The 25,208-nt window shown below is 50.0% G+C and overlaps 1 protein-coding gene across 3 annotated transcripts; it reads left to right on the forward strand.

Moving 5' to 3' along the window:
• Positions 1–1,094: 1,094 nt before the first annotated feature.
• Positions 1,095–10,799, forward strand: TINAGL1 (tubulointerstitial nephritis antigen like 1). 3 transcript variants are annotated; one of them, XM_057716577.1, is made up of 12 exons: positions 1,095–1,157; positions 1,673–1,990; positions 2,964–3,027; positions 6,691–6,783; positions 6,999–7,113; positions 8,232–8,355; positions 8,442–8,592; positions 8,726–8,915; positions 9,026–9,071; positions 9,344–9,467; positions 10,214–10,259; positions 10,353–10,799. In XM_057716577.1, exons 2-12 carry the CDS (start codon positions 1,681–1,683, stop codon positions 10,491–10,493), a joined length of 1,404 nt encoding a protein of 467 aa, XP_057572560.1. In that variant the 5' UTR covers positions 1,095–1,157; positions 1,673–1,680; the 3' UTR covers positions 10,494–10,799. The 3 variants fall into 3 exon arrangements, with proteins under 3 accessions (XP_057572560.1, XP_057572550.1, XP_057572568.1); XM_057716567.1 differs by having other exon boundaries at positions 10,214–10,799; XM_057716585.1 differs by lacking the exon at positions 1,673–1,990 and having other exon boundaries at positions 10,214–10,799.
• The last annotated feature ends 14,409 nt before the right edge of the window (positions 10,800–25,208 follow it).

Consider the following 25,208-nt stretch of genomic DNA (forward strand, 5'->3'; position numbering starts at 1 on the left):
GGGCTGGCCAGCTGAGGATGCCCCAAGGCTGGGGGAGGGGTGTGGGGAGGTCAGAGAGAGGGCAAAGGGATTCTCCAGTGCTTGAAGCTTCCCCCACCCAGGGGTGGCTGTGAGGCTCGGGCCTGGGATGGGGGGATCTGTCTAGGTGGAGTCTCTTTCATCCTCCCGCTGTGAGAGTCCTCTGGCCTGGACTCAAGCTGTTAGGAGAGTGGGGATTGCGCAATGGGGAGGTAAAAGGTGATGGCAGGGCTGGCGGGACAGAAGCCCTATTGTTTGGGGCCTAGGCCAGCCTGGGCAAAGGAAGGGTTTATGCCAGGGGCAGGAAGGGGGGCTCTGCAGGGGGTGCCAGCTGGCAGGGCTCTTGCCTTTGGACCCTGGAGGGGGACAGGTGCCAAGCAGGATGCCCCCCGGGGGGGCTGATAGAGGGGGAAGGGTTTGGTGAGGTGCCAGGGCTGACTGGGGAGGGCAGACCCACGGAGGGGTCTCAGGGCAGGGAGGCAGCCCCCACACCACACCCACCCCAAGCCCTCGGCAAGATGAGCTTCCCAAGGCGTCAGCAGTGTCCTAAACCATCCTCCTCCAGATTCCAGTCATTCCTGGGAACGGAGGCGGCTTGGGACAGCTCCAAGCCTGGGGGGCACTCTGAAGAGGGGCGTGCATGGCTGTATTTATTACTGAGGGGTCACGGGGGGGCTTAGAGGCTCTTTCCGCCCACACTCGCCCCATCATTTCCCAAACGTAGGTCCCAAACTCAGAGCTCCGCTGCCCCCTATCTTCCCTTGTCCGCGCCAGCCCCTCCGCCCCACAGCGAAGCCCACTGGGCAGTCCTCCCCGGTGTCAGACCACAGTCCTCTCTGCTTCGGCTGCAGTTCCGCCCCCTAAGGGAACGGCTTCCACCGGAGACCCAACAAGGTCAGTCACGTGCTCGCGGTCCCTCTCACTAGTCCAGCTTCGGAGTTACGGCGGGGCTATTCCAGGTGCGAACGAGCCGCGGGCCCCTCCCTCCTGCCGCCGGGTCGGGCGGCGCGCCGGGCGGGGCTGTACAAATAGCGATCCCGCCCCGCGTTCCTCACTTGACTTTGAGTGTCCGGGCGGTCTCCGGCGTGGCAAGGCGGAGGCGAGTAAGGCAGCGGGGCTCGGCCCACACCCCTCGCCAGGTAGGGACGCTCCGCTGCGCAGAGGGGAGAGGGTGCAGACAGAGAAGAGGAGGGGGCAGGCGGAGCGACCAGGGCAGATGGCAGAGAGGAAGAGCGGAGGGGGCAGAGAGGCACAGAGAGAGGGACACAGGAGGGCACAAAGTCAGGGACCCCCAACCAGGATAGAGGCTGAGGGAAGGGGAGGGATCCAGGACAGGAGGACACCTCAGGGGCAAAGCATGGGTGTTGAGTAGGGGGCACCAAGAATGCCGCCATTCCCACCTCCTGTCCTGGAGGTCCCCTGGCATGTCCGGGAGGGGCTCAATTTCTCGCCCAAGTCCCTCCCCCCTGTAAGCCAGGGCACATAAACCGTGGCTCCTCGCCCCTGTCCGGCCTGGGGACACAGGAATCAGGGTCCTTGCTGGATCCCCTGGGACTCACAGACCCAGGAAGCTGGGAGACCAGTCCCCGGGGTGCCGGGGGACTCTTGTTGCCCACCACTACTGACCCCTGACCTCTGCCCTCCCTGGGCCCAGGAGGCACCATGTGGCGATGTCCACTGGGGCTGCTGCTGTTGCTGCTGCTGGCTGGCGAGTTGGCCCTGGGTGCCCGGCGGGGTCGTGGGCGCCGAGAGCTAGCACCGGCTCTGCACCTGCGGGGCATCCGGGATGCGGGTGGCCGGTACTGCCAGGAGCAGGATCTGTGCTGCCGCGGCCGTGCCGATGACTGCGCCCTGCCCTACCTGGGTGCTACCTGTTACTGTGACCTCTTCTGCAACCGCACCGTCTCCGACTGCTGCCCTGACTTCTGGGACTTCTGCCTCGGCGTGCCACCCCCCTATCCCCCCATCCAAGGTGGGCACCAGACGGCCAGGGCTGGGTCGCTTTGTCAAGTCCAAAGTCAGCAAGGCTCAGGAGCCAGGCTGATGCATTGCCATTTCCAGGGGAGGCTTCATAGAATCTGGGAAAGAGACCCCGCCCCTCTGTGCCTCTGGGAAGTCCCCACTCTGATCTAACTTGAATCTCTCCAACAAGATTGAAAGATAAGCGCCTCGGTCAGCGGGATTTTGAGTTGGCTCAGGAGAAGGGCAGCCCCCTGCCCTTTCTCCCAGTCCTGCCTGTCTCCATGTTCGGGGCTTAGAAGGTGCTGGCTCTACCTGCTGACTCACCCTCAGGCTGATAAAGCACACAGGGGTTGGTCAGAGTCATCTTAGCAAATTCCTCTGCCTTTGCTCAGGATTCTCTACCCCTGAGATGGCTGGTCACACCTGGGAGGTGGGTCAAGTCTTTTCCTGCTTTCAGCCCTCACCACCATCCACTCGCCCTTATCCAAGAGCAGAATGACTTGAATTCCTTCCCACAATTCCATGGGTCTGCGGGTGTGAGACTGCATACCTGGGTTGTCATCCCAAAGTGCTGTGTTATCTTAGGGGAGTCACTTACCTTCTCTGAGCCTTGGCCTCCCCATACTCCTCCCACTCCCCATCTCCAAACCCTAACTCATTTAAATGGCATAGGATCTAAGGAATGTTGTGGCTGGCATCCAAGTGAAGCAAGAGGGATCTGGGTTGGAGTCACCGAAGAACTTCCCAAGTAGCAGTTGGTGTGTGACCCTGCAGGAGATGTCTTAAGTTATAGCTTGGCTTCAGTTTCAGTGAGGGCTGGTGTGTGTGAGTGTGAGTGTGTGTGTGGGTGTGTGTGTGGGTGTGTATGTGTGTGGGTGGGTGTGTGGGAGGATTTGGGACACCTGACTTCTGAGGACCTGGCCATCTCAGCCCACCGTCTTTGGTCTTGGTTCCACTTCTCCTTCTGTCTTTCCTCTCACCAGGATGCATGCACAGGGGTCGCATCTATCCAGTCTTGGGAACCTACTGGGACAACTGTAACCGTTGGTGAGTGTTTGGGGCTCGGAGGGGGCTTGCCTTGTGGGCTTTGTGGCAACAGACTTGTTTCAAATCCTATCCCTGTCACTTATTTGCTGGGGACAAGGCCCTTCCCTTCTCTGAGCCTTAGTTTCCTCATCTGTAACATGGGAAGTTTTACACAGACCACGTCAACTTCTATACCAGCATTCCGACAACAGTCCCCAGGAGTGGTCAACCATGGATGCCCGACTCCAGGTGCAGCCCTTCCCGCCTCGGGCTGGGTTACTGCCCCTCCCAACCTTTCTCCCTGTCACGGGAGAGTCCAAGAAGGGGACGCCAGGAAGGAAAGCTCTGACTGCAGCATCCGTTGCCCTGGACCGGATGAGGGTCAGGGATGGCTGAGCTGGCAGCCAGCCAGCCTGTAGCAGGGCCTTCCCTGGAATGTGGCCCCTCCTCCTACCCCCACCCCTCCCCACCATTCCCAGCAGCAGGATGAAGGAGTTGGGGTGCTCCCCTACCCTAATCCAAGGCCTGAGATGGGAGGTGGGAAGCCTTGAATGCCTTAATGGAAATAATGGGGACCCTAAGACTTAGAGGAGGAGGCCCTGCACCCACTCCACCCCATGCCCTGGGACTGAGAGGGCCCCAGGGAGGAGGAAACTTTTTGGAATGCATTACGCATAAGCTGTTTCCATTGCCTCACTGGCGTGAGGGTTGCCTGGGTCACAGTGAGAGTGGGGACTCGTGCGTTTCAGCGTGTGTCTGGGTGAGAGAGCGCGCGCACGTGTGTGTGTGTGTGTGTGTGTGTGTGTGCGCGCGCGCGCGCGCGTGCGCGCGCATGCTTTGAGTATGTGTGACCTGTGTGTGTGTTTCAAAAGATGGACCAGTATCTGCTGGTACTGATAGCATGCCTCTGGACATGGAAGGGTTAACACGCTCTCCCAGTCCCTTCTCTGGGGCCTGGCCACACAGGCCCCCTCTGGAATGCTGGGACCTGCTGCCACCAGCCCTGCCTAGACCTGCTCGGACAGCCGTGGGGGCAAAGAGGGAGGTGGCAGGAAAGGACTGTCCAAGCCACTGCCCTCTCAGGCCAGTTCTGGCCGTGTTCCTTGCACTTGACACCTGAGGGAGGCTGTGGGGCAGTGTCTGTCGGCTGCCTCCCAGGCTCTGTGAGCCCTCTAGGGATGCCTCGAGAGTCAGGGGGGAAGGGAAGGATGAGAGCCTCCCTGAAAGTGCCCTTGAGGCTCCTTAAAAGGCAACATTGGAGGCCGGAGCCTTGGGCAGGCTTGGAAGGACGCAGTTCAGCATCTTTTCATAACAGAGTTATGAGCTTGTAAAAGCATCATAGAATTCAAAGAAGTCAACTGTTCGGTTGACATTCAGTAGAGACCTACTATGTGCCAGGCGCTGTGCTGGGCCAAGGAGATGCAGCCAGAACGTGGCAGACAGTCCTTGTCCCTGCACTGGAGCCTCTAGTCTAATGGTGACACAAATAATAAGCGTGTCATTCCAACCTGTTACAGGTGTGATGGGGGGAAAAGAGGTTAATGGGGAATCCTAGTGTAGAGTGGGGTGGGGGCAAGGGAAGGCCACTCTGGAAGGGACATTTATGCGGATACCAGGGAGATGAGAGCATGAGTGGCCTAGGCCCAGGAGGAGGGAGCATGGGGGAAGTGGCTTGTGGAAAGGCCAGGAGCTGGGACCGAGCTCATTGCAGCCAGAGCTGTGAAATGGGGAGAGAGGCCGCGAGGAGGTGCAGGCCACGTCCTGTGGGTCTCAGAAGCTGTGCCAAGGATTTTGTGTTTTGTTCTAAGTGTCGTGGGAAACCACTGAGGGAGCACACAATCTGACTCGTGTTGTTCAAAGATCTCGCTGGCTTTAAGAGAGGGGTGTGTGCACTGCGGGGTGGGGGGAGCGAATTATAAAGAAGCAGGGAGCCTGGTTAGGAAGCCACAGCCATGATCCAGGTGAGAGGGGATAAGGGGTCAGAGGAGGGTGATGGTGGGGGAGGGTGGAAAGGCAGGTGGATTCGGAGTCTTTCATGACGGGCTGGTAGGGGGAGGCTGGTAGTGGGTGGGTGTGGGTGAGGGGCAGGCGGTGGGGGAGATACCACAGACCCCATGAAGTTCTGGATTGAACGACTAGGTAGATAAGGTGCCATTTTCTGAGTTGAGGATGTTAGGGGAGGAACAGGTTTGGGGGAGGGTAATTTGGCCATTTTGAGATGCCTTTCACACACCCAGAGGAGGTGTCAGGAGGCCAGCTGGATATGAGTCTGAAACTCAAGGGGGTGGGGAGTCGGGGTTCCTGTAATGAGAACAATAACGGGAGATAATTCTTGAGCACATCACATGGGCCAGGCCCTGGGCGGAATGCTTTGCAAGCTTGCCTTTTAACCCCTGGAAGTTGGTACTATTATTATCCTCATTTTACAGACAACACTGAGGGAGAGTTTAAAATAATTTACCTAAGGTCACATGACTGGTCAACTAGGATCGGAACCCTGGATTTGATTCACTGTACTGCCCCATTCATTCATTCATTCATTCCACAAATATCTATTGCGTGCCTACTGTGTGCTAGGTTTTGTTTATAGGCACTGAAGATATCAAACAATACCTGCCCTCAAGGACCTTAGCTTCTATGAGGAAACAGGTATAAACAATATAAATAACCAAAGATATAATATGTCAGATAGTGATGACAGGCTGAGGAGAAAATAAAACAGGGAAGCAGGGTAGGAAGGGTGGAGGATGCTGAGATAGGGTGGCCAGGCAGGCAGCCCTGAAAAGGTGACATTTGAATAAGGACTTGGAAGAAGTGAGAGGGGGCCATGAGGATGCTGGAGGAAGAACAGCTGCAAGGCCCAGGGGCTGGAGAACGGCTGGTGTCAACAGTCAGGGGATCCGCCTGGCTGGGGCCTCGGGAACCAGGACTTGGAGGAGGGGGTCAAAGAGAGGACAGGAGGACAGATCGTACAGGGCCCTGTTGGCACTGGAAGGACTTTGGCTCTTATTCTGTGGTATGAAGCCAGTGGCGGGTTTTGGGCAGGGGAAGGGCGTGATATGATTTGAGTTTAACAGGATCGCTTGGGCAGCAGTGTTAAAAATACACTAAAGGGGGGGCACAGGGCAGAATTGGGGAGAACAACGAAGAGGCTGCAGCGTAATCCGGGTGAAAGGTGATTGGACCACGGTAGCTGCAGGAAAGAATGGGATGTGGTTTGGAGTCTGGATGTGTCTTTATGGTAGATTCAATAGGAATTGCCAATGAATCAGGTCAGCATGTGAGAGAGAGACTCAAGGGTGCCTCCCAGGCTTTTGGCCTGTGCTCCAGGAAGGATGGAGTGGCCGTTTTCGAGGACTGTGGCAGGCGCAGGCCCAGGAGTAGGGGAGAGCAGGTATTCGGTTTGGGATGTGGTGAGTGTGACCTGTTAGACACCCCCGAGGTGAGGTTGTGTAGCGGTAAGATCCTTGAATCTGGAGTTTAGGGAGAGATCTGAGAAGCACATATATGCTTGAGAATCACGAACTTGAAATTGACATTTAAAGCCACTGGCTGGATGGGATCATTTGGTGGTCCTCTCATAGGTGCTGATGCAGAATTTCAGGCCCATGTTGACCTGAGGCCTCCTCCCTTCTGAGGATGCCCAGCTCCATCTCACCTCTTCCTTCCCTCCCATTCTTCCAGCACTTGCCAGGAGAAAGGGCATTGGGAGTGTGACCAGGAGCCATGCCTAGTGGACGAAGACATGATCAAGGCCATCAACCAAGGCGACTATGGGTGAGAGGCCCTAAAAATGCCCTGCGTGTGTACAAATGCACACGCACGCTCATACACACATACCTTCTGCCCGAGACGCGTGTCCTGCCAGGCACACCCATACTCAGATCTTATCCATGGACATTTAGCTGGTAGGCATCTCTCCCATCCACATGCGCATTCCTCCAGGACCCCCAGCCTTGGCAGATCGGTGACCCCCATCCCCTCTCTTTCAGGTGGCGGGCTGGGAACCACAGTGCCTTCTGGGGCATGACCCTGGATGAAGGCATTCGCTACCGCCTGGGCACCATCCGCCCATCTTCCTCCGTCACCAATATGAATGAGATTTATGTAAGTCCATCCCTGCCCACAATCTTGCCATCTCCTCTTGGCCTACGACCCCAGGAACGCTGGCACCCCGTGCCCTGTTTCTCCAAGGGCCTAGGCCTGTCCCCTACCAATAGGCTGTGTGTCCCTGGACAAGTGACTCCTCTTCTCTGGGCCTTAGGTTTCTGCCTGTAACAAGATATGCTGCACTGCAAGAACTGATGCTCAGATTCTGAGTTTTGTGGTCCCAGCATATGACCCTCACTAGCTTCCCCGGCCTCTCCAGCTTGGGAAAAATGTCATTGGTCCCAGTATGGCTGGGTTAGGGCCCAAAGGGCCAGGAGGTCAGCTTGGTATTTTGGGAAGGGAGGGACAGACACTCCTCCAGCTTTGGCCAGAGAGCAGCAATTCTCGGAAACAAACGCCATCTCAGCAGAACCCCGAGGGAAGAGGGGGTTTATCCCTTCCCACCAGTGGGACCCTCTAGAGGGAGAAATGGGAACCAGACCCAGGACAATCAAAGGGTGAGGAAGGGGAGCTTCAGCGGGACAGGGCTGGGGCACATGCCGGAGGCTCCGTCCATCAGTGGCCAGCAGGGAGGAGGCGGTGGCTGGCCAGAGCGGCCCTCCCTGCAGAGGGAGTTCAGCTCAAGGCTGAGGTGACCAGACCCTGCCCCTGCCCTTACTCCCCTGGGCCTCTGGCTATTTTCTGCCTCCTGCTGTTTGCCTTGGCAGCCTGCCCAGTCACGGGACCTTATTGCTTCTTCCCTCCCCTGCCCTTTGGGGCCTGAAGCCCAAGGTCCTGGTGGGAAGAAGGATGTGGTAGATCAGAAGGTGCAGAGGAGGAAAGAGGCAGAGGTTGAGGATGGAAAGTGGCCCAGCCACTTCCCTGTCCCTGGTTTCAATGGCCTCACCTGTAAAACGGGACTAGTCACCCACCACCTGACACTAGGGAGGCACTAAATGGTGCCTGGGCCTTCCTCTGGGTCACCATGGAGGTTGCTGGACTCTCTCAGCAGCAGGAGGGCTCAAGACCAAACTGCAGAAGGGCCTGAACTCTTGGGAGACCTCCAGTGCCTAGGGCCCCTGAGGGGCAGGCTGGGGCAGAGGCAGGAGGCAGACAGAGTGACCTTTTCCTTGCAGACAGTGCTGGGCCCAGGGGAGGTGCTGCCCAGAGCCTTCGAGGCCTCGGAGAAGTGGCCCAACCTGATCCATGACCCTCTTGACCAGGGCAACTGTGCAGGCTCCTGGGCCTTCTCCACAGCAGGTATGTTCAAGGGCAGAAGCTGGCCAGGTGGGAAAGGAGGGCCAGGGCCTGAGCCCCCTGACCGTCCCTATACCTCCCCCCACCAGCCGTGGCATCTGATCGAGTCTCCATCCATTCTCTGGGACATATGACACCTGTCCTGTCGCCCCAGAACCTGCTGTCTTGTGACACACACAACCAGCAGGGTTGCCGCGGTGGGCGACTGGATGGTGCCTGGTGGTTCCTGCGCCGTCGAGGGTGAGCAGCAGGGGGTGTGGGCAGGGAAGAGGGCATGAGGCAGGGGTCTTAGGAAGCAAAACCCTGCAGGAAGGGCCTGGGCCAGACTGCCCCGTGCTCACCCTGTCCCCGCTCCCTCCTGCTGCCCCTGCAGGGTTGTGTCTGACCACTGCTACCCGCTCTCGGGCCATGGGCGGGATGAGGCTGGCCCCGCCCCCCGCTGCATGATGCACAGTCGGGCCATGGGTCGGGGCAAGCGCCAGGCCACCGCCCGCTGCCCCAATAGCTATGTCCATGCCAATGACATCTACCAGGTCACTCCTGCCTACCGCCTCGGCTCCAACGTAAGTCTGCACTTGGGTGAGGGGGCAAAAGCAGGAGAGTTAGAAGGTTGGCCAAAGCCTGGAGCCTCATGCCTGATGAATACTCTCCTCCCCACCCCTTCACCCTCCAGGAGAAGGAGATCATGAAGGAGCTGATGGAGAATGGTCCTGTCCAAGGTAAATGCCCTTCATCCTGCCCTGTGATTCCAGAAGCTTGTGCCTGCTTGAGACTGGGCACAAAGGCACAAGCGGTCCATATGGCATTGAGCAGCAAGTCCATTGGGGCCAGAAGTGGGAGAACCACGTCCCCTCCCCAGGAGCAGCATCTGGAGGGGGCACTTAGGGTCTTAGTACAAGAGGCCCCAGGGCCTGGGCATGCATCTCCAGGCTTGGGCATCAGTGCCGGTGCCGATGGGCTGAGCCAGCCCCATTTTGACCTCTGCCCACAGCCCTCATGGAGGTGCACGAGGACTTCTTCCTGTACCAGAGTGGCATCTACAGCCACACACCAGTGAGCCTTGGGAGGCCAGAGCGATACCGCCGGCATGGGACCCATTCGGTCAAGATCACAGGGTGAGGGGCTTGGTGGGCAGGGGGTTTGGGGGCAGCAGGACTTGTACTGGGGGTTCTGAGCCTGCCTTGAATCCTTATCACCTCTCTGCAAAGCTCCATTTCAGAGAGGAGGAAACTGAGACTCAAAAAGAGGAGGTACTTGGCCCTGAGTCACACCAAGGGTTAGGGACCTTTTAAGGTGTTCTAGAACAGTTCCTTCCTTACATACTGGGAAAAATAACTCCAAATGAAATACAGACAAGGATTCAAGAGCCGCTCAACGTCTCCCCAGCTCAGCACCTGTCCCGGCTCTGCCTGACTCACTGACTCACTCCCCCCAGCCCTCAGTTTCCCCAGCTGATGTAACAGGAGCTGCTAGTCTCTGATTTCATTAGTCCAACCAATGAAATGTACTTTGCACCCCCGCCCACCCTTGCCAGGTGAGAAGGGAGGGCACGCAGTTGTGTGAGGTCCCAGAGAACTGGTTCCTGGGGATGTGGGGCCCTGGAGGGTGGTGGCCCAAGTTCCCTCCTTTTCTGCTCCCTGCTCCAGTTGTCCCTTTGGAACCTTCCCCACACGGGGCACAGGTACACAGACTTAGAGATGTGGAGACGGAGGGAGGTGTAGAGAGGGACAGAGAGCTGCCCACGTCCTGAGGGTGCACGCAAGTCACCGAAGGCAACAGGGGCCTGGATGGGGAAGCCGCGGGTGGGAGCTCCTGAAAGCAGGTGAATCAGCGCCCTTCCCCCTCCGGCTCTGCCCCGCAGGTGGGGCGAGGAGACGCTGCCCGACGGAAAGACGCTCAAGTACTGGGTGAGTCCCTGCGGCCGCGGTCACCTTCCCCCGGCCCTTCTGTCCTCCTGCCTCACTCCGATTCCCCTCCTCACGGCCCCTCCTCGTTCCCAGACGGCGGCCAACTCGTGGGGCCCAGCCTGGGGCGAGAGGGGCCACTTCCGCATCGTGCGCGGCGCCAACGAGTGCGACATCGAGAGCTTCGTGCTGGGCGTCTGGGGCCGCGTGGGGATGGAGGACATGGGTCACCACTGAGGCCGCGGGCGCCACGCGGGAAGAGCCCCCTGTGGGGCGGCAGCCCGCGCCCCGCCCGCGCGACGGAGCTGCGGCGCCAGGGGTCTAATCCCCGCGCAGGTTCCGCTGACGCAGCGCCCGGCCTGGGAGCCGCGGGCAGGCGAGGCTGGCGGAGCCCCCAGACCTCCCAGGGCGGGCCGGGCAGGGCCTGGCGGGGGAGAAGCAAGCCCCCCACGCAAGACCACCGAAGCCAGGGCACCCCCAGTCTCGGCCCCACTACCCCACCCCACCCTTGTACTCTTATTCTTCAGAGATATTTATTTTTCTTTTCACTGTTTTAAAATAAAAACAAAGTATTGATAACGATGGTATCTCAGAACTTCTGGGCGTGGAAAGCCAGGCCAGAGTCGGGGTGGCATATGGTCAGACAGCAGAAAGGACTGCCTGACGCCTTGCTGGGGCAGGGGAGGGGTGGACCAGAAAAATTTTAGCCTCCATTCAGCCCTCATTGTCAGTGGCCCTGGACACTGACCCACTTAGAGGTGGGGCATGGATGGCATGGCCTTTGGCCCCCAGAGATACGTGCGCCCGTGGGAACCACCTCTCAGACGCTGAGTCAGCGCTGCCTGGGGGGGGAGGGAGAGTCAAACCCACCAATCAGCAGAACCGTCGCCAGTGCCGAGCAGGCAAGGGGGGCACAGCCCCACAGAAGCTGGAGCCTCTGTCTCTGCAGATCAGCCTCTCCAAGCCACCCAGGCGAAGGGACCCCCCGCCCATCCCCCTACCCCTAGGCCAGGCTGGGCCTGTCTCTCTGAGCCTTTTCCCTACCCCACCTCCCCGGGCTCCCAGTGCCAGCAGAATTAGGTCCAGGCCTCAGCATGGCATTCAAGGCCATCAGGACCCACCCCACCAGCCTCCTTGCCAGCTTCTTCACCCATTGCACAGGCGACTCCAGAGTCCCCACTGCTCCCTAATGTCCAGTACACATGCAGAGCACTGGGCATTTGCACATGCTCTTCTCTCAGTCCAGATGCCCTTCCACTCCACCCACCCCTGTCCCCGCTGCTGTTTCGAAGCTAACTCCAGGGTTTCTTCCATCAGATAGTACCAGTGGAGAGTAACTGATATGCCAGCTGCTGTGCAAGGGACCTGTGATTCCCCAAACCACCCCACCCCATTAGCATGGCTTAGACAATCCCTCCCTGAGCTCATCTGCACCCTGCCCTTTCACCAGTATTTCACTTTCCTCCTTATGCTGGAAGTTCCTTGAGGGCAGCGACGGGATCTGGTTCATTGATGAGTCCTGGTACCAACACCTGTACACTGGATACAGCGGTGTTACAGTTTGTGGAATGGTTGAATGAATATAGCCCATTCTTTCCCCTCCATTCCCCTCCCTAGACTCCCTCCCCAGCCCATCCCCCTAGGCACAGATGTCAGTATGTGCTTTCCAGAAGCTCAGGGAGACTGTGCCTGGGGATGGGGCCTCTCATGGCAGGAAACCTTGCCCCCACCCCCAGCTGACTGGGAAGGCAGGGGAGCCGGTGTCACTGGGCAGAGGCAGCAGGGAGGTCTGTCCCCTGGCAGGCAGCCCCTCAGGACCAGCGTCGTCCCCCCAGGCCCCTTGGGCATCTCCTGAAAGGAATGCGGGGCTACCGATAAGCCGCAGCCTTTGTTTCATTTCCTGTTTGCTAGGACGTCCTGAGCCTGGCCTCCCTGGCCGGCCCGCCTGTCCCCAAGGAGCCAAGGTCGCCGGGGGCCCTGGGGACAACGACGGGAAGGGAGTCCTGAGTAGCGGTGATGGGAGTTGCCAGATTACTACCCCCTCTGGTGCTTTGGCCACCAGACACGCCCCACGGCTCCCACCCCGCTGGAAAAACCCCGGTCCAGGGGCGCGGCTGGATATTTTACAAGGACCGTTGGCGGAAGCAATGGGGATTGGGCAAGGGAGGGGAACAGGGGCGCGGCCTGGTCTCCAGCCTCTAGCTCTGCCAGCCCTGCTGGGAGGCCTGACCCTGCGGACCCAAGAGGGATCAGCCCAGCCCTTCCCTAGCCCTGTTCCTGGGCCAGGGAGCCCCAGGCCTGCAAGGTCCTCTGTGGAGTGGGAGAGCGTGGGAATGGGGCTGGGGAAGGCTTAAAGAGTCCCTCAGTAACCTCTATCAGCCACCTCTGGTTCTCTGATGTTGGCAATGGGTGTGTTGTTGTAAAGACAGAGGCAAACCCAGGACCACCAACCAAATTACTTCCCTTGAGTGGGTCTGTAAAGAAACCTGGCACCAGCACCCTGCTCTGTGTTCTAAGGCTAGTCCCTTCCTGCCTCTGGGCAAAAGGGGTGGGTCCTTAGACAAACCTGGGTTTGAACCCCTACTCTACTTGTTCTGAACTGGCTATGTAATTTTTTTTAATGTATTTTTAAATAAATTTATTTATTTATTTATTTATTGGCTGCATTGGGTCTCTTGCTGAGTGCGGGCTTTCTCTAGTTGCAGTGAGTGGGGGCTACTCTTCACTGCGGTGCACAGGCTTCTCTTGTTTTGGAGCACGGGCTCTAGGTGCGTGGGCTTCAGTCGCTGTGGCACATGGGCTCAGTAGTTGTGGCTCGTGGGCTCTAGAGCTCAGGCTCTGTAGTTGTGGCACACGGGCTCAGTTGCTCCGCAGCATGTGGGATCTTCCCGGACCAGGGCTTGAACCCGTGTCTCCTGGGTTGGCAGGCGGATTCTTAACCACTCTGCCACCAGGGAAGCCCCCTGGCTGTGTAATCTTGACCTCTCAGAGCCTCTGGTTTTCTGTCTTTAATGGGGATAATAGTAGTCACCTCCTGGAGTTGTTGGGAGGATTAAAAGAGACAAAGCATGCTAAGCATTTAGCACCATGCTTGGAACTTATTAAGGGCGCAATAAATGGTAACAGCTCTAATCTTTTAAGGGGGGAGGGACTTGATAATGTAAAAGCTTTTCATAATGAGCTAAACATTTATTTAGTGCTTAACCACAGTCTTCTGACAGCACGTTGTTATGAGTGTTTTATATATATTATCTCATTTAATACTAAAAATACCCCTATTTCCTTATTTTGCAGATAAGGAATAGAAGCATAGAAGAATCTGAAGGTTGGTTGAGGCAGGATTAAACCCAGCTGTCTGAACTCTCACACTAATCAGCTCTGTACTAATAGTGGTTGTTTGGTAATGATAATCCAATGTCCCTTTCCAGGTCCTTTTCCTGTTTGACAAACTCTTATTCATCCTTCAAAATCCAGCTCAAATGCCTCTCCTCTGGAAAGCCTTTCCTGGTGTCCATCTTCTAGACCTCCAGGGACTCCAGGATACACCCCTGGCACAGAGGGACAACTTTTCCTCCCACAAAAGGGTGGGGCAGGAGTTTTTTTCTTAGTCCCATCCTTTCCTATGCACCAAATGTTCCGCTTGGGCATTCTTTCTGGTCTCCTGTGGAGCTCTGCGGGGTCCTGAGGCACCTGACTTTCGTTTCCCGAGAGCTGCTGAGTTACACCACTTCACTAGTGCTGATGCCTCACAACTTCCTGGTATCTTGCCAAACCCCATCCTTGCCTGGTGCCCATTAAGGGAAAGGAATCCGTGCCTACTGAGCCTGCAGTGGGCCAGGCCTTGGGCTGAGCACTGCACACACTTTAGTTCATTTGATCCTACAAACAACCCTTTGAGAAAGTATATCTTTAGAAACCAATGTCAACCAGTGAGGCAACTCTGGGAATCTAAGGGAGGGGTGAACTTCCAGACTGTGAGCAGGGCTAATGGGCCCAGGCACAGCCAGAACTAGGGATCCAAGTCCTGCCAGGATGCACTCACATTCTCTCTCTCGCTCTCTCCCCTTCCTCTCCCTCTCTAGACTAACTCTGCCATGAGGAAGGACATTTGACCAATGACAACTCCTGAGCCTCTCACATTTTCACAGCCATCTTCTCAGTTCTGACTCAGAACAGAACAGGGAAGCCTTCTGATTGGCCCAGCTCTAATCAGGTGTCTACCTGTGGGCCAATCATTTATAGCCAAGGGACAGGATCCCAGATGCCATGACTGCCCTGGCTGAACAGTGTTTGGAGGAGGAGATCCTAAAGAAGGGGAAGACTGCTCTTCTAGGGGAAAGGAGGGATGCTGAACAGGTGACGGAAATGGTCCACAATAGCTAGGGGCTGCTTTTACCACCATTGGACAGATAAGGAGATAGAAGCTCGGGGAAGCATGGTATTGGTCAGGTCACTGAGCTGATAAGTGGTGCAGCTGGATAGAACCCACACTGCCTACCACTGAATTTGTAGATCAACCCAGAAAGATGACTTTGCAGGTCAAAGAGTGAGAGATTCCTCCCCCAGCTTCTCCCTGATGACTCATTTCTGAACCCTGGGAGATAGCTGTTCTAGAATTTCACCCATTTTGTGAAAATTCTGTGGCTCTGACACTAACACCCGAGGCAGTCTTCCCACAGTACAGCAAGGCTGTCTAAGCAGGCCTTCCAGGAGAGCGTCCTGCTTCCTGCTCCAGGGGGAACAGCGTGGTCCCCACTATGGGATGTGATGAGATGGTTTAACAGGAGCTGTTTGTTGGGAGAGCAGAGGTATGAGTGAATGAATGAGTGCACACAGGCCGGGCCCGGAGGCGTGGTCAACATTAACAGCTGGGCCCCCGGCTGGCTGAATCTGCACTGCACCCGCCACAGCCCAGAGAAGTGAAGAGCAGGGACTTAGGCCACTCCTGAAACAGAGCAGCTACCCACATGCATGTTTCACAGACAGTCCCTGGGTGAGTCCTCATAACTGCTCCATGAAGCCTGGAGACCCGCCCAAGGAGACAAACAGGAAGGGGATGAACTGGGAATGCATCTCAGTCTGCTGGGCTCCAGGGCCCCCTACTCTGCACCGCTCACCTGGCCAGGAGAGGGCTCTGAGGTTCCTCTCACCTGTGGCCCTGTCCTCCACTCAGGCTCCCCTGTCTCCCCCCAGCACACACAACCTCCCTTGGAAAGCCTCTAACTCAGAGCCAGATAGACTCAGGCTCAAAGCCCAGCTCCACTGGACTCCCCGAAGCTCACTTTGCACTCTGAACCTCAGTTTCCTAGTCTGTAAAATGGGAATAGTGATCTCTGCTGTCTCTGTGTGAGAGCGGGCCAAGATTGAATATTTCCCTAAGAATGAGGAAATGAGGGAAACAAGCTGGGCCTACTGAGTCAGACTGAAGAAATTGCACCTAGTGAATCAGAGCAGAGATGTGTAGTCACCTTAAAGAAATTGCACCTAGTGAATCAGAGCAGAGATGTGTAGTCACCCACAGTCAGGCTGACTGTGGGTCCTGAGGAAGCTGAGAGTCACTAGGTGAAAGTATTGACCCATCTAAAGTAATAAAGGACCCTCAGACGAAGGTGAGTCCCTGTCATCCTGAGATGCTGAGTTTGTCCAGGGAGAGGCAGCTCTGACCATCAGACCAGTGGCCAAGCTGAGCCTGTGTTAAGATGGACAAGGTGGGTGTTATTGATAGGCTTTGAGTAGCTCCATCCCCCAAGGCAGGGTGGTGCTCTGGAGACCTGGATGTGGGGGCTGTCTTAGACTGGGGCCATTAACCCAGGGTCTCAGCCTCAAATGCCTCTGGGACTAGGTAGATACAAGAGTGAGCCAGGAGTGCCAGAATAGGGAGTAGTGGGGCCTGTGTCCAGCATGTATTGGAGAGTGCACACTTGCCTAAAGGCATTCTGAATCAATGACTTTTTTTTTTTTTAATTTGTTGGCTGCATTGGGTCTCCGTTGCTGCACTCGGGCTTTCTCTAGTTGCGGCAAACAGGGGCTACTCTTCATTGCCGTGCACGGGCTTCTCATTGTGGTGGCTTCTCTTGTTGGGGAGCACAGTCTCTAAGCACATGGGCTCAGTAGTTGTGGCTTGCGGGCTCTAGAGTGTAGGCTCAGTAGTTGTGGCGCACAGGCTTAGTTGCTCCGCAGCATGTGGGATCTTCCTGGACCAGGGATAGAACCCATGTCCCCTGCAATGGAAGGCGGATTCCTAACCACTGTGCCACCAGGGAAGTCCCTAGAATCAATGACTTTTAAACACATGATGCCAGCCTGCATCACTTAGGGTCCCAACAGGAAACAGATGGCGTGTTCTAATTAAGAGAACTTGGTCAGAGTTTATTTTCAAAAGGACTAATGACAAAGGAGGGTGTAGGGGAGTCACAAGAGAGATTGCAGGACTCTCAGGCTAGCAATAGAATAGCTTTTATACCCCTAGGCCACAGGGTCAAAGGGAGGGAGAGGTGACCAGGCTCTGATGGAAAGAGTTATGTAGAGCAGAGGTGACCTCACGGTGAAGGGGCAGAGGAATAAATACCTCAACCTCATTCTTTCCCCCTCCCTCTCCTCTCCTGCGGGCTCCTCACTTACCAAACCCCACAGGAACCGCGGCTGTGACCTTTCACATGGACAAGAAATAAACTTCTATCTTATTTAGATCACGGTTTTTTAGGGTCTTTTGTAAAAGCAGTCTAGCCCTTACCAACACACATATAAAAGGAAACATCTGCCAGGAAGATATAATAAGCATGAACTTATATGGATCATAAACTTATATTTATTTTGGTGAAACATATAGAGCATATCTGGCAGAACCACAGGGAGAAAGGCAGGAATCTATAAACAAAGTGGGAATTCTTTTTCAAAGTGGGAAATTCTAATTAAGCTTTCTTAAAACCAACTGATCAAATAGCAAAACATTAGTAAGGGTACAGGAGTTAGGACAATGTAATTAAGAACTTCGTCTGTTAGATAAACATAAACTTTATACCTCCTTACATACAGAATACCCATTGTTTTCAAGTGCATGTGGAACATTTTTAAAAATACCACATACATGGCTATAAAGGAAGTCTAAAAGGTTTTTAAAGAATATCATTCAGTCACGTTCTCTAGCCCCAATATGATAAAATTAGAAACCAACAATGAAAATTGGCTAAGGAAATCCAATATGTTTATTAACTTAAAAACTCATTTCTTGGACTTCCCTGGTGGCACAGTGGTTAAGAATCCACCTGCCAATGCAGGGAACACGAGTTCGATCCCTGGGCTGGGAAGATCCCACATGCAGCGGAACAACTAAACCAGTGCACCACAACCACTGAGCCTACACTCTAGAGCCCACGAGCCACAACTAGTGAGCCCCCGTGCTGCAACTACTGAAGCCCACACGCCTAGAGCAGGTGCTCCCATAACAAGAGAAGCCACTGCAATGAGTCTGCACACCACAACAAAGAGGAGCCCCCCCTGCCTCGCTGCAACTAAAGAAAGCCTGTGTGCAGCAATGAAGACCCAATGCAGCCAAATATATTAATTAATTAATTAATTAATTAATTTAAAAAAAACTCGACGGGGGTGAAGGGGAAACTGAGATGAAGCGAGAGAGTAGCACAGACATATATATACTACCAACTGTAAAATAGTCAGTGGGAAGTTGTTGTATAACAAAGGGAGTCCAACTCGAAGATGGAAGATGCCTTAGAGGACTGGGGCGGGGAGGGTGGGGGGGACTCGAGGCGAGGGGAGTCAAGGAAGGGAGTGAATACGGGGATATGTGTATAAAAACAGATGATTGAACCTGGTGTACCCCCCCCAAAATAAATAAATAAATAAATAAATAAATAAATATTAAAAAAACTCGTTTCTTTCTGAATAATAACCTCTGTATGAGACAAGGAGAACATTATAATGAAAATTATGATATTTGAAACTGAGTAACAGTAAGTTAGAGTGGAACTTGGAGGAAAAATTATAGCCTTAAATGCATTTATTAAAAACAGGAAAGATTGGCAGCAAGTGAATTAAGCATCCAACTCAAGATTTTAGGAAGAGACCATCAGAAAGCCCAAAGAGAGTAGAAGAAAGGAAATAATAAAGCTGAAAATAATAGTATGGAAAATAACAAATAACAAAAAGTTGAAGTAATTTTTTAAAAGTCAATAAAATAAATTATTAGCACAAAATACACAATATTGGGAACAGAAAGAAGGCTATGACCAGAGATGCAATCAAGGTTTTAAAAAAATCACTAAAAAACACCATAAGGACCCAGGGTTCTGGCAAGATATCAGATTAAGATTATACGAAAAACCCAGGAAGTAAACCCAAAAGGATGAAGTAGATTACAAGAAGTGGAGAGCAAAAAACCAGAAAAGATTAAATGTGGGAAATTCAAACAAGCATGGGTTTTATAAAAATAATTTTAAAGGCTGATTTGGGAGATAAAATAAACAAGGTAGACTAAAAACTGGAAAACAATCAAATTATAGGCAGGAAGCTATGACCAGAGTTCAAAAGCATTCTAAGGTCCTTGACTGTTCTAGAAGAATTGATTAACTTTAGACTTTGTTAACTGAAGTATGCATGTTAAAAATTTAAAGATGACTAACAAGGGAACAGAAATAGAGTGTATTCTAAACCAGTAGAAAGGAAACAAAGGGAATACAGACAGTCCAATCAGTTCACTTCCAAGCAGGAAATGACAAATAGAAGAAGCAAAGTTAGTCAGTTTCCAAGATGGCCCCAGAGATCACTGTCTCCTGGGACCCATACCCCTGTGTAATCCCCTCCCATAATGTGTGGGTTGGACTTAGTGACTAGTTTCTGTTCAATAGAATGTGGTAGAAATGATGGTATGTCACTTTCAAGCAGGGCTGGCTTTCTGGGAGTACAGCCTGTGCTCTCACATAGGGTAATCTCAGAAGGGCTCCATCCTCGGTTTAAAGCTCTCCTGTCACTGACTTGAAATTCCTAACAATTTTTATATAAGGGGCCCCACAGAAGGGGGATTATAAATAGGGTTGCCAGATAAAATTCAGGAAGCCCAGTCAAATATGAATTTCAAATAAGCATGAATGATTTTTTAGTATAAGTATGTCCCAAGCAAATATTAAAATACTATCTGAAATTTAAATTTCACTGGGTATCCTGCATTTTTATTGGCTAAATCTGGCAACCCTATTAGAAAGGACCACTGGATTCCATTTTGGTTGCTCTTTCTCTGAGCTGTGTATCTCTCTCACCTTTTCCACATCACTCACCCTGTGGAAGATATGTATCAGTTACCCTACAGAGAAGCCCATGTGGTGAGGAACTGAAGACTCCAGCCTCCAGCCATGTGAGTGAACTTGGAAGCTGATCCTCAACAGACCTTTCAGATGGCTGCATCCCTGGCTGACAGCTTGACTGCAACCTCCCAGAGAGCCTGAGCCAGAATCATCTAGCTCCATGGCTCCCAGACTCCTGACCCTAGGAAATTGTGTGAGATAGTAAATATTTGTTCTTTTGAGCTGCTCAGTGTTGGGGTAATTTGTTACAGAGCAATTGATAATACTCATCGTAAATGGGAAAATACAAAATAAGATACAGAAATAAAATCTTAAATGCTGTTGATCACACTAAATGTAAATGAACTGATTTAATCATTGAGTAGATTATCTGTGTGAATGAAAACACACAATTCAGCTACATGCTGTTCATGAGAGACACACTTAAAACAAAAATATGGAAATATTGAAAGCAAAGATATGAAAAAAGATACCCCAGGTGTAACAGACACAGTCTATTTTTTGACCAACAGCATGCCTCAAATCTTTCGCTCTTTGCTGTAGGATCCTAATTTTTCTTTTTTTGCAGGCAGTAGGCAGAGATCTTTTGTTTCCAGGAGGAGTGCCTTTACCCCAGGTCCAGTTTATTTCTTTTTTTTTCTTTTTAAAAATTGAAGTTTAGTTGATTTACAATGTCATGTTAGTTTCAGGTATATAGCACAGTGATTCAGATATATATATATGTATGTGTGTGTGTATATATATGTCTGAAAAAGTATATATATGTATATATATACATATTCTCTTTCAGATTCTTTTCCCTTATAGGTTATTACAAAATATTGAGTATAGTTCCCTGTGCTATACAGTATGCAGTTTATTTCTCATAGTGTAAAAGTAGCAGCTCCAAAATATGAATCATGATTTGGTCTAAGCCAATCACGGAATCTCATTTCTCTTGGTCAATGATTAGGGAAAATGTGCTTATGTGACCCAGTTCTGGGAACTGAAATGTAAAGGGAAGTCTTCTGGGAAATGTTTCCTTCCCTCTCCCTTTCTCTTTCTCCTGCCTGGTACATGGACACAATGTCTGAATGCGTAGCAGCCTTTTTGCCATCTTGACATAACACATGTGAGCACAAAGGCTCACAAGTTGATGCTGATGAAGAAGAAACACAGAGCCAACCTGGGTACCTGATGGTATCACACAGCAGCTAAAATAATGCCAACAAAAGCCTGACTCTGGAATTTTTGTTGTTTAAAGAAAATATACCCCAACTTGTCTCAGCCATCGTAGTTGGGGTTTGTTATTTGCAGCTAAATGCATTCCTAACAGGCACATCAGGTGAATAGTAAGCCAGAGGAAGCTGGTATAGTTTAAAAAATATCAGATGAAATGCACTTTAGGTCAAAAGGCATGATTTTGAGGATGAGAGGATGACCGTTCTAATGGTCAACAAGTAAAATGTTACCAGGGAGATATAATTCTGAACTTCTTTGAACCTAACAGCACAGCCCTCAGGTTATATTTTTCCTATAAAAGAATAGATAGTAAATATTTTAGACTTTGCAGGTAATATAGTCTCTATCTCAACTTATCTTCACCATTGTAGTGAGAAAGCAGTCATAGATAACACATAAGCACATAAACAAAGGAGCATGGCTGTGTTCCAATAAAACTTTATTTATAAGAACAAGGAGTGGGCCTAATTTGGTCCACATACCATAGTTTGATGATCCCTGATATAAAGCAAAACTTGAGACAATTTCTAAGACAGATGAATGGATTCACAACCCTTGCAAGGATTTTATCTTTCCTTTCTCCATAGTTACTAAATCAAGCAGCCATAGGATCAATAGATGTGCAGAAAATTTGAATAGTATAATTAAGAAGCTTGTTCAAACACACAGAAAATTGACATTCTTCTCATACAATAAGAGAAATTTTAAAACAATTGATCACATACTAGGTCATGAAGCAAGTCTGCCCACAGAGTAAAGAATTGATATTTTATAGGCCATCTTCTATGATCACAATAAAATAAAATGAGAAAACCATCACAAAAAGATAACCCGAAGTTTGAAAATTAAAATCATACCTCCAAATACTTAATAGGACACCAGGAAGGGTGGGGGGAGTCGAGGGAGGGAGGGAATATGGGGATATGTGTATAAAAACAGATGATTGAACTTGGTGTACCCCCCAAAAAAAATAAATAAATGAATAAAATTAATTAAAAAAATACTTAATAGGACAAAGAAAAAATACAAAATTAGGAATTGGCTGACAATGAAGGCATTACATTTTGAAATTTGAATGCAACTAAAACAATCTGAGGGGTATGCATATTCTTAAATACATTTATTAAGGATGGAACATTAATAAAGATTTCATATTAATGAGTTGAGCATCCAGCTTAGGAAATTGGGGGGAAAAGCAGCATAAAAACACCCTTCTCAAATAGCAGAAAATAGTAAAGATAAGAGAAAAATCAATAACAGGAATAGAAACAAACAATACAGATCAACAAACCAAGTGTCTAATAAAATAGATACTTTTCTAGTAAGGCTGATTAAGAAAAAAGAGAGAAGGCCCAAATAAATAATGAAAAGTGGGAATTAACCATAGAAAGATTTTTTAAGCCATCAGAAACAACTTTATGCAAATAAATTTGAAAATTTAGAAGTAATAGATGTGTCTATAAAAGATAATATCAAAACTGACTTAAGAAATGGAAATGAGAAATAAATGACAACATTAAAGAAATAATTGTTCAGATTGCTCTGTTTTCTATCTTTTAAATCTCTCCTGGATGTGCAGTTATCATATCCTTTTCATTCTTTTTAATTTTTTAAAAAAATTTTATTTGAGTATAGTTGCTTTACAATGTTGTGTTAGTTTCTGCCGTACAGTAAAGTGAATCAGTTATACATCTATATATATCCCCTCTCTTTTAGATTTCCTTCCCATTTAGGTCACCACAGAGCACTGAGTAGAGTTCCCTATTTTATACAGTAGGTTCTCATTAGTTATCCATTTTATACATAGTAGTGTATATACGTCAATCCCAATCTCCCTCCTTTTCATTCTTAATATTTATTTATTTGTGCCCTTCCTTTTTAAATATAAACTAGCCTCAGAGGATTGACCATTTTATTGATCTTTTCAAAAAACCAACTTTGGGTTTCATTAATCCTCTCAATTGTACCTTTGTTTTCTATTTTATTAATTTTTGCTCTTATATTCATCATTTCCTTCATCCTACTTTCACTGAGTTTTTTCTATTGTTCTTTTTTATTTCCCAAGTTAGAACAAGATAGAAGTTTCAACACCTCAGTCAGTAATCACCCCCAACACCCTAGAGGTAACCACTATTCTGACTTCTATCAGAGCAGATTAATTTTGCTTTTAGACTTCATGCAAATGGAACTAGAGTATTTACTCTTTTTTTAATTAATTTTTATTAGAGTATAGTTGCTTTACAATGTTGTGTTAGTTTCTGTTGTACAGCAAAGTGAATCAGCTATACATATACATATATCCACTCTTTTTTGGATTTCCTTCCCATTTAGGTTAGAGTATTTATTCTTTCTGGCTTCTTCCACTCAAATTCCTTTGTTGCCTGTTACAACAGTGGTTTATGTGTGATTTATTTGGGGATGTAGCATCTCATTGTGTGAATATACTACAGCTTATTTATCCGTTCAACTGTTGATGAACATGTGGATTGTTTACAGAAGTATGTTTTTAACTTTCCAAACATGTGGGAATTATTTATCATTATCAACTCAATTGCATTTTGTTCAGAGAATATGGTGTGTATGACTGATTCTTGACAGTAAGACTTGCTTTATGGCTTGGTATGTGGTCAAAGTTTGTAAATGTTTCATGTGCTTGGGAAGAATAAGTGTTGGGTGTTGGAGTCACTTTGTGTCAATAAGTCAAGCTTGTTAGTTGTGTTGTTTAGATCTTCCATATCCTTACTAATATTTTTTTCTGATTAGAAATAACAGTCAATAATGGAGAGAGGTGTTTTGAATATCCCACTTCAAACTGTGTCTTTTTGATTTACTACTATTACTAATGTATTTGACTTGTCTCTACCATTTTACCGTTTGTTTTCTATTTGTCCCACTTTTGCTCTGTTTTTTTGTTCTCCCTTCTTATCTTTTTGAGTAGACTGAATTTCTGTTTTCTGCATTTTACTCCACCCCTTAATGTTTTTGACATCATATTTTGCATCTTTTTGTTTTGTGTCTCCCATAACTACTCATTGTGGATATAGTTTTACTACTTTTGTCTTTTAACCTTCCTACTAGCTTTAAAAATGTTTGGTCTGCTATCTTTACTATATGTTTGACTTTACCAATGAGATTTTTCCTTTTGTAATTTTCATATTTATAATTGTGGTCTTTTCTTTTCCACTTAGAAAAGTCCCTTTAACATTTCTTTTTCCACTTAGAAAAGTCCCTTTAACATTTTTTGTAAAGCCGATTTCATGGTGCCTAACTCTTTTAGCTTTTGCTTGTCTATAAAACTCTTTAACGCTCTTTCAAATCTGAATGAAAGACTTTCTGGATAGAATATTCTTGCTGTAGGTTTTTTTCCTTTCATCATTTTATAATATATCATACCACTCCCTCTGGCTGGCAAAGTTTCTGCTAAAAAGTCATCTGATAGCCTTATGAGGGTTTCCTTGTACATAACTAGTTGCCTCCCCCTGTCGCTTTTAAGATGATCTATCTTTAATTTTTGCCATTTTAATTACAATGTCTCTTGGTGTGGTCCTCTTTAGGTTCACCTGTTTGTGACTCTCTGTGCTTCCTGGACCTGGATGTCTTGTTTCCTTTCCCAAGTTAGGGAAGCTTTCAGGTATTATTTCTTCAGATAAATTCTCTACGTCTTTCTCTCTCTCTTCTCCTTCTGGGACCCTTATAATGGGAATGTTAGTATGCTCGATGTTGTCCCAGAGTTCTCTTAAACTATCCTTATTTTTAGAAATTCTTTTTTTTTTTCTTTTCTCCATTCAGTTTGGGTGATTCCCACTTTGTCTTCCAGTTTGCTGATCTGTTTCTCTGTATCATCTAATCTACTATTGATTCCTTCTAGTGTATCTTTCATTTCCGTTATCGTATTCTTCAGCTCTGTTTGGTTCTTCTTTATATTTTCTAGCTCTTTGTTAAACTTCTCACTGTGTTCATCCATTCTTCTCCCAAGTTCCCGGAGCACCTTTATGATCGTCACCTTGAAATCTTTATCAGGTAGATTGCTTATCTCCTCTTTGCTTAGCTTTTCTGGGGATTTATCTTGTTCCTTTGTTTGGAGCATATTCCTCTCTTGCCTCATTTAGCCTAATTCTCTATTTTTATTTCTATGTATTAGGTAGGTCAGTCACATTTCCTGATCTTGGAGAAATGGCCTATGTAGGAGACATCTTACGGAGCCCAGCAGCACTCTCCCCTCCGGTCACTCAAGCTGTGTGCTCTAGGGGTGCCCCCTATGGGGGCTACATGGGCCCTTCTGTTGTGGTGGGGCCGACTACTGTGGGCACACCGCTGGTGAGGCTGGCCCCAGGCCCAGCTGGCTGTCAGGCCCTTCTTGTGTGGAGGTTGCTGGCCCACCAGTGGGGGGTGGGGGTGGGGGAGGGGGGGTGGG

This window comes from Hippopotamus amphibius, chromosome 1, assembly GCF_030028045.1.
Source record: "Hippopotamus amphibius kiboko isolate mHipAmp2 chromosome 1, mHipAmp2.hap2, whole genome shotgun sequence".
NCBI classification, from domain to species: domain Eukaryota; kingdom Metazoa; phylum Chordata; class Mammalia; order Artiodactyla; family Hippopotamidae; genus Hippopotamus; species Hippopotamus amphibius.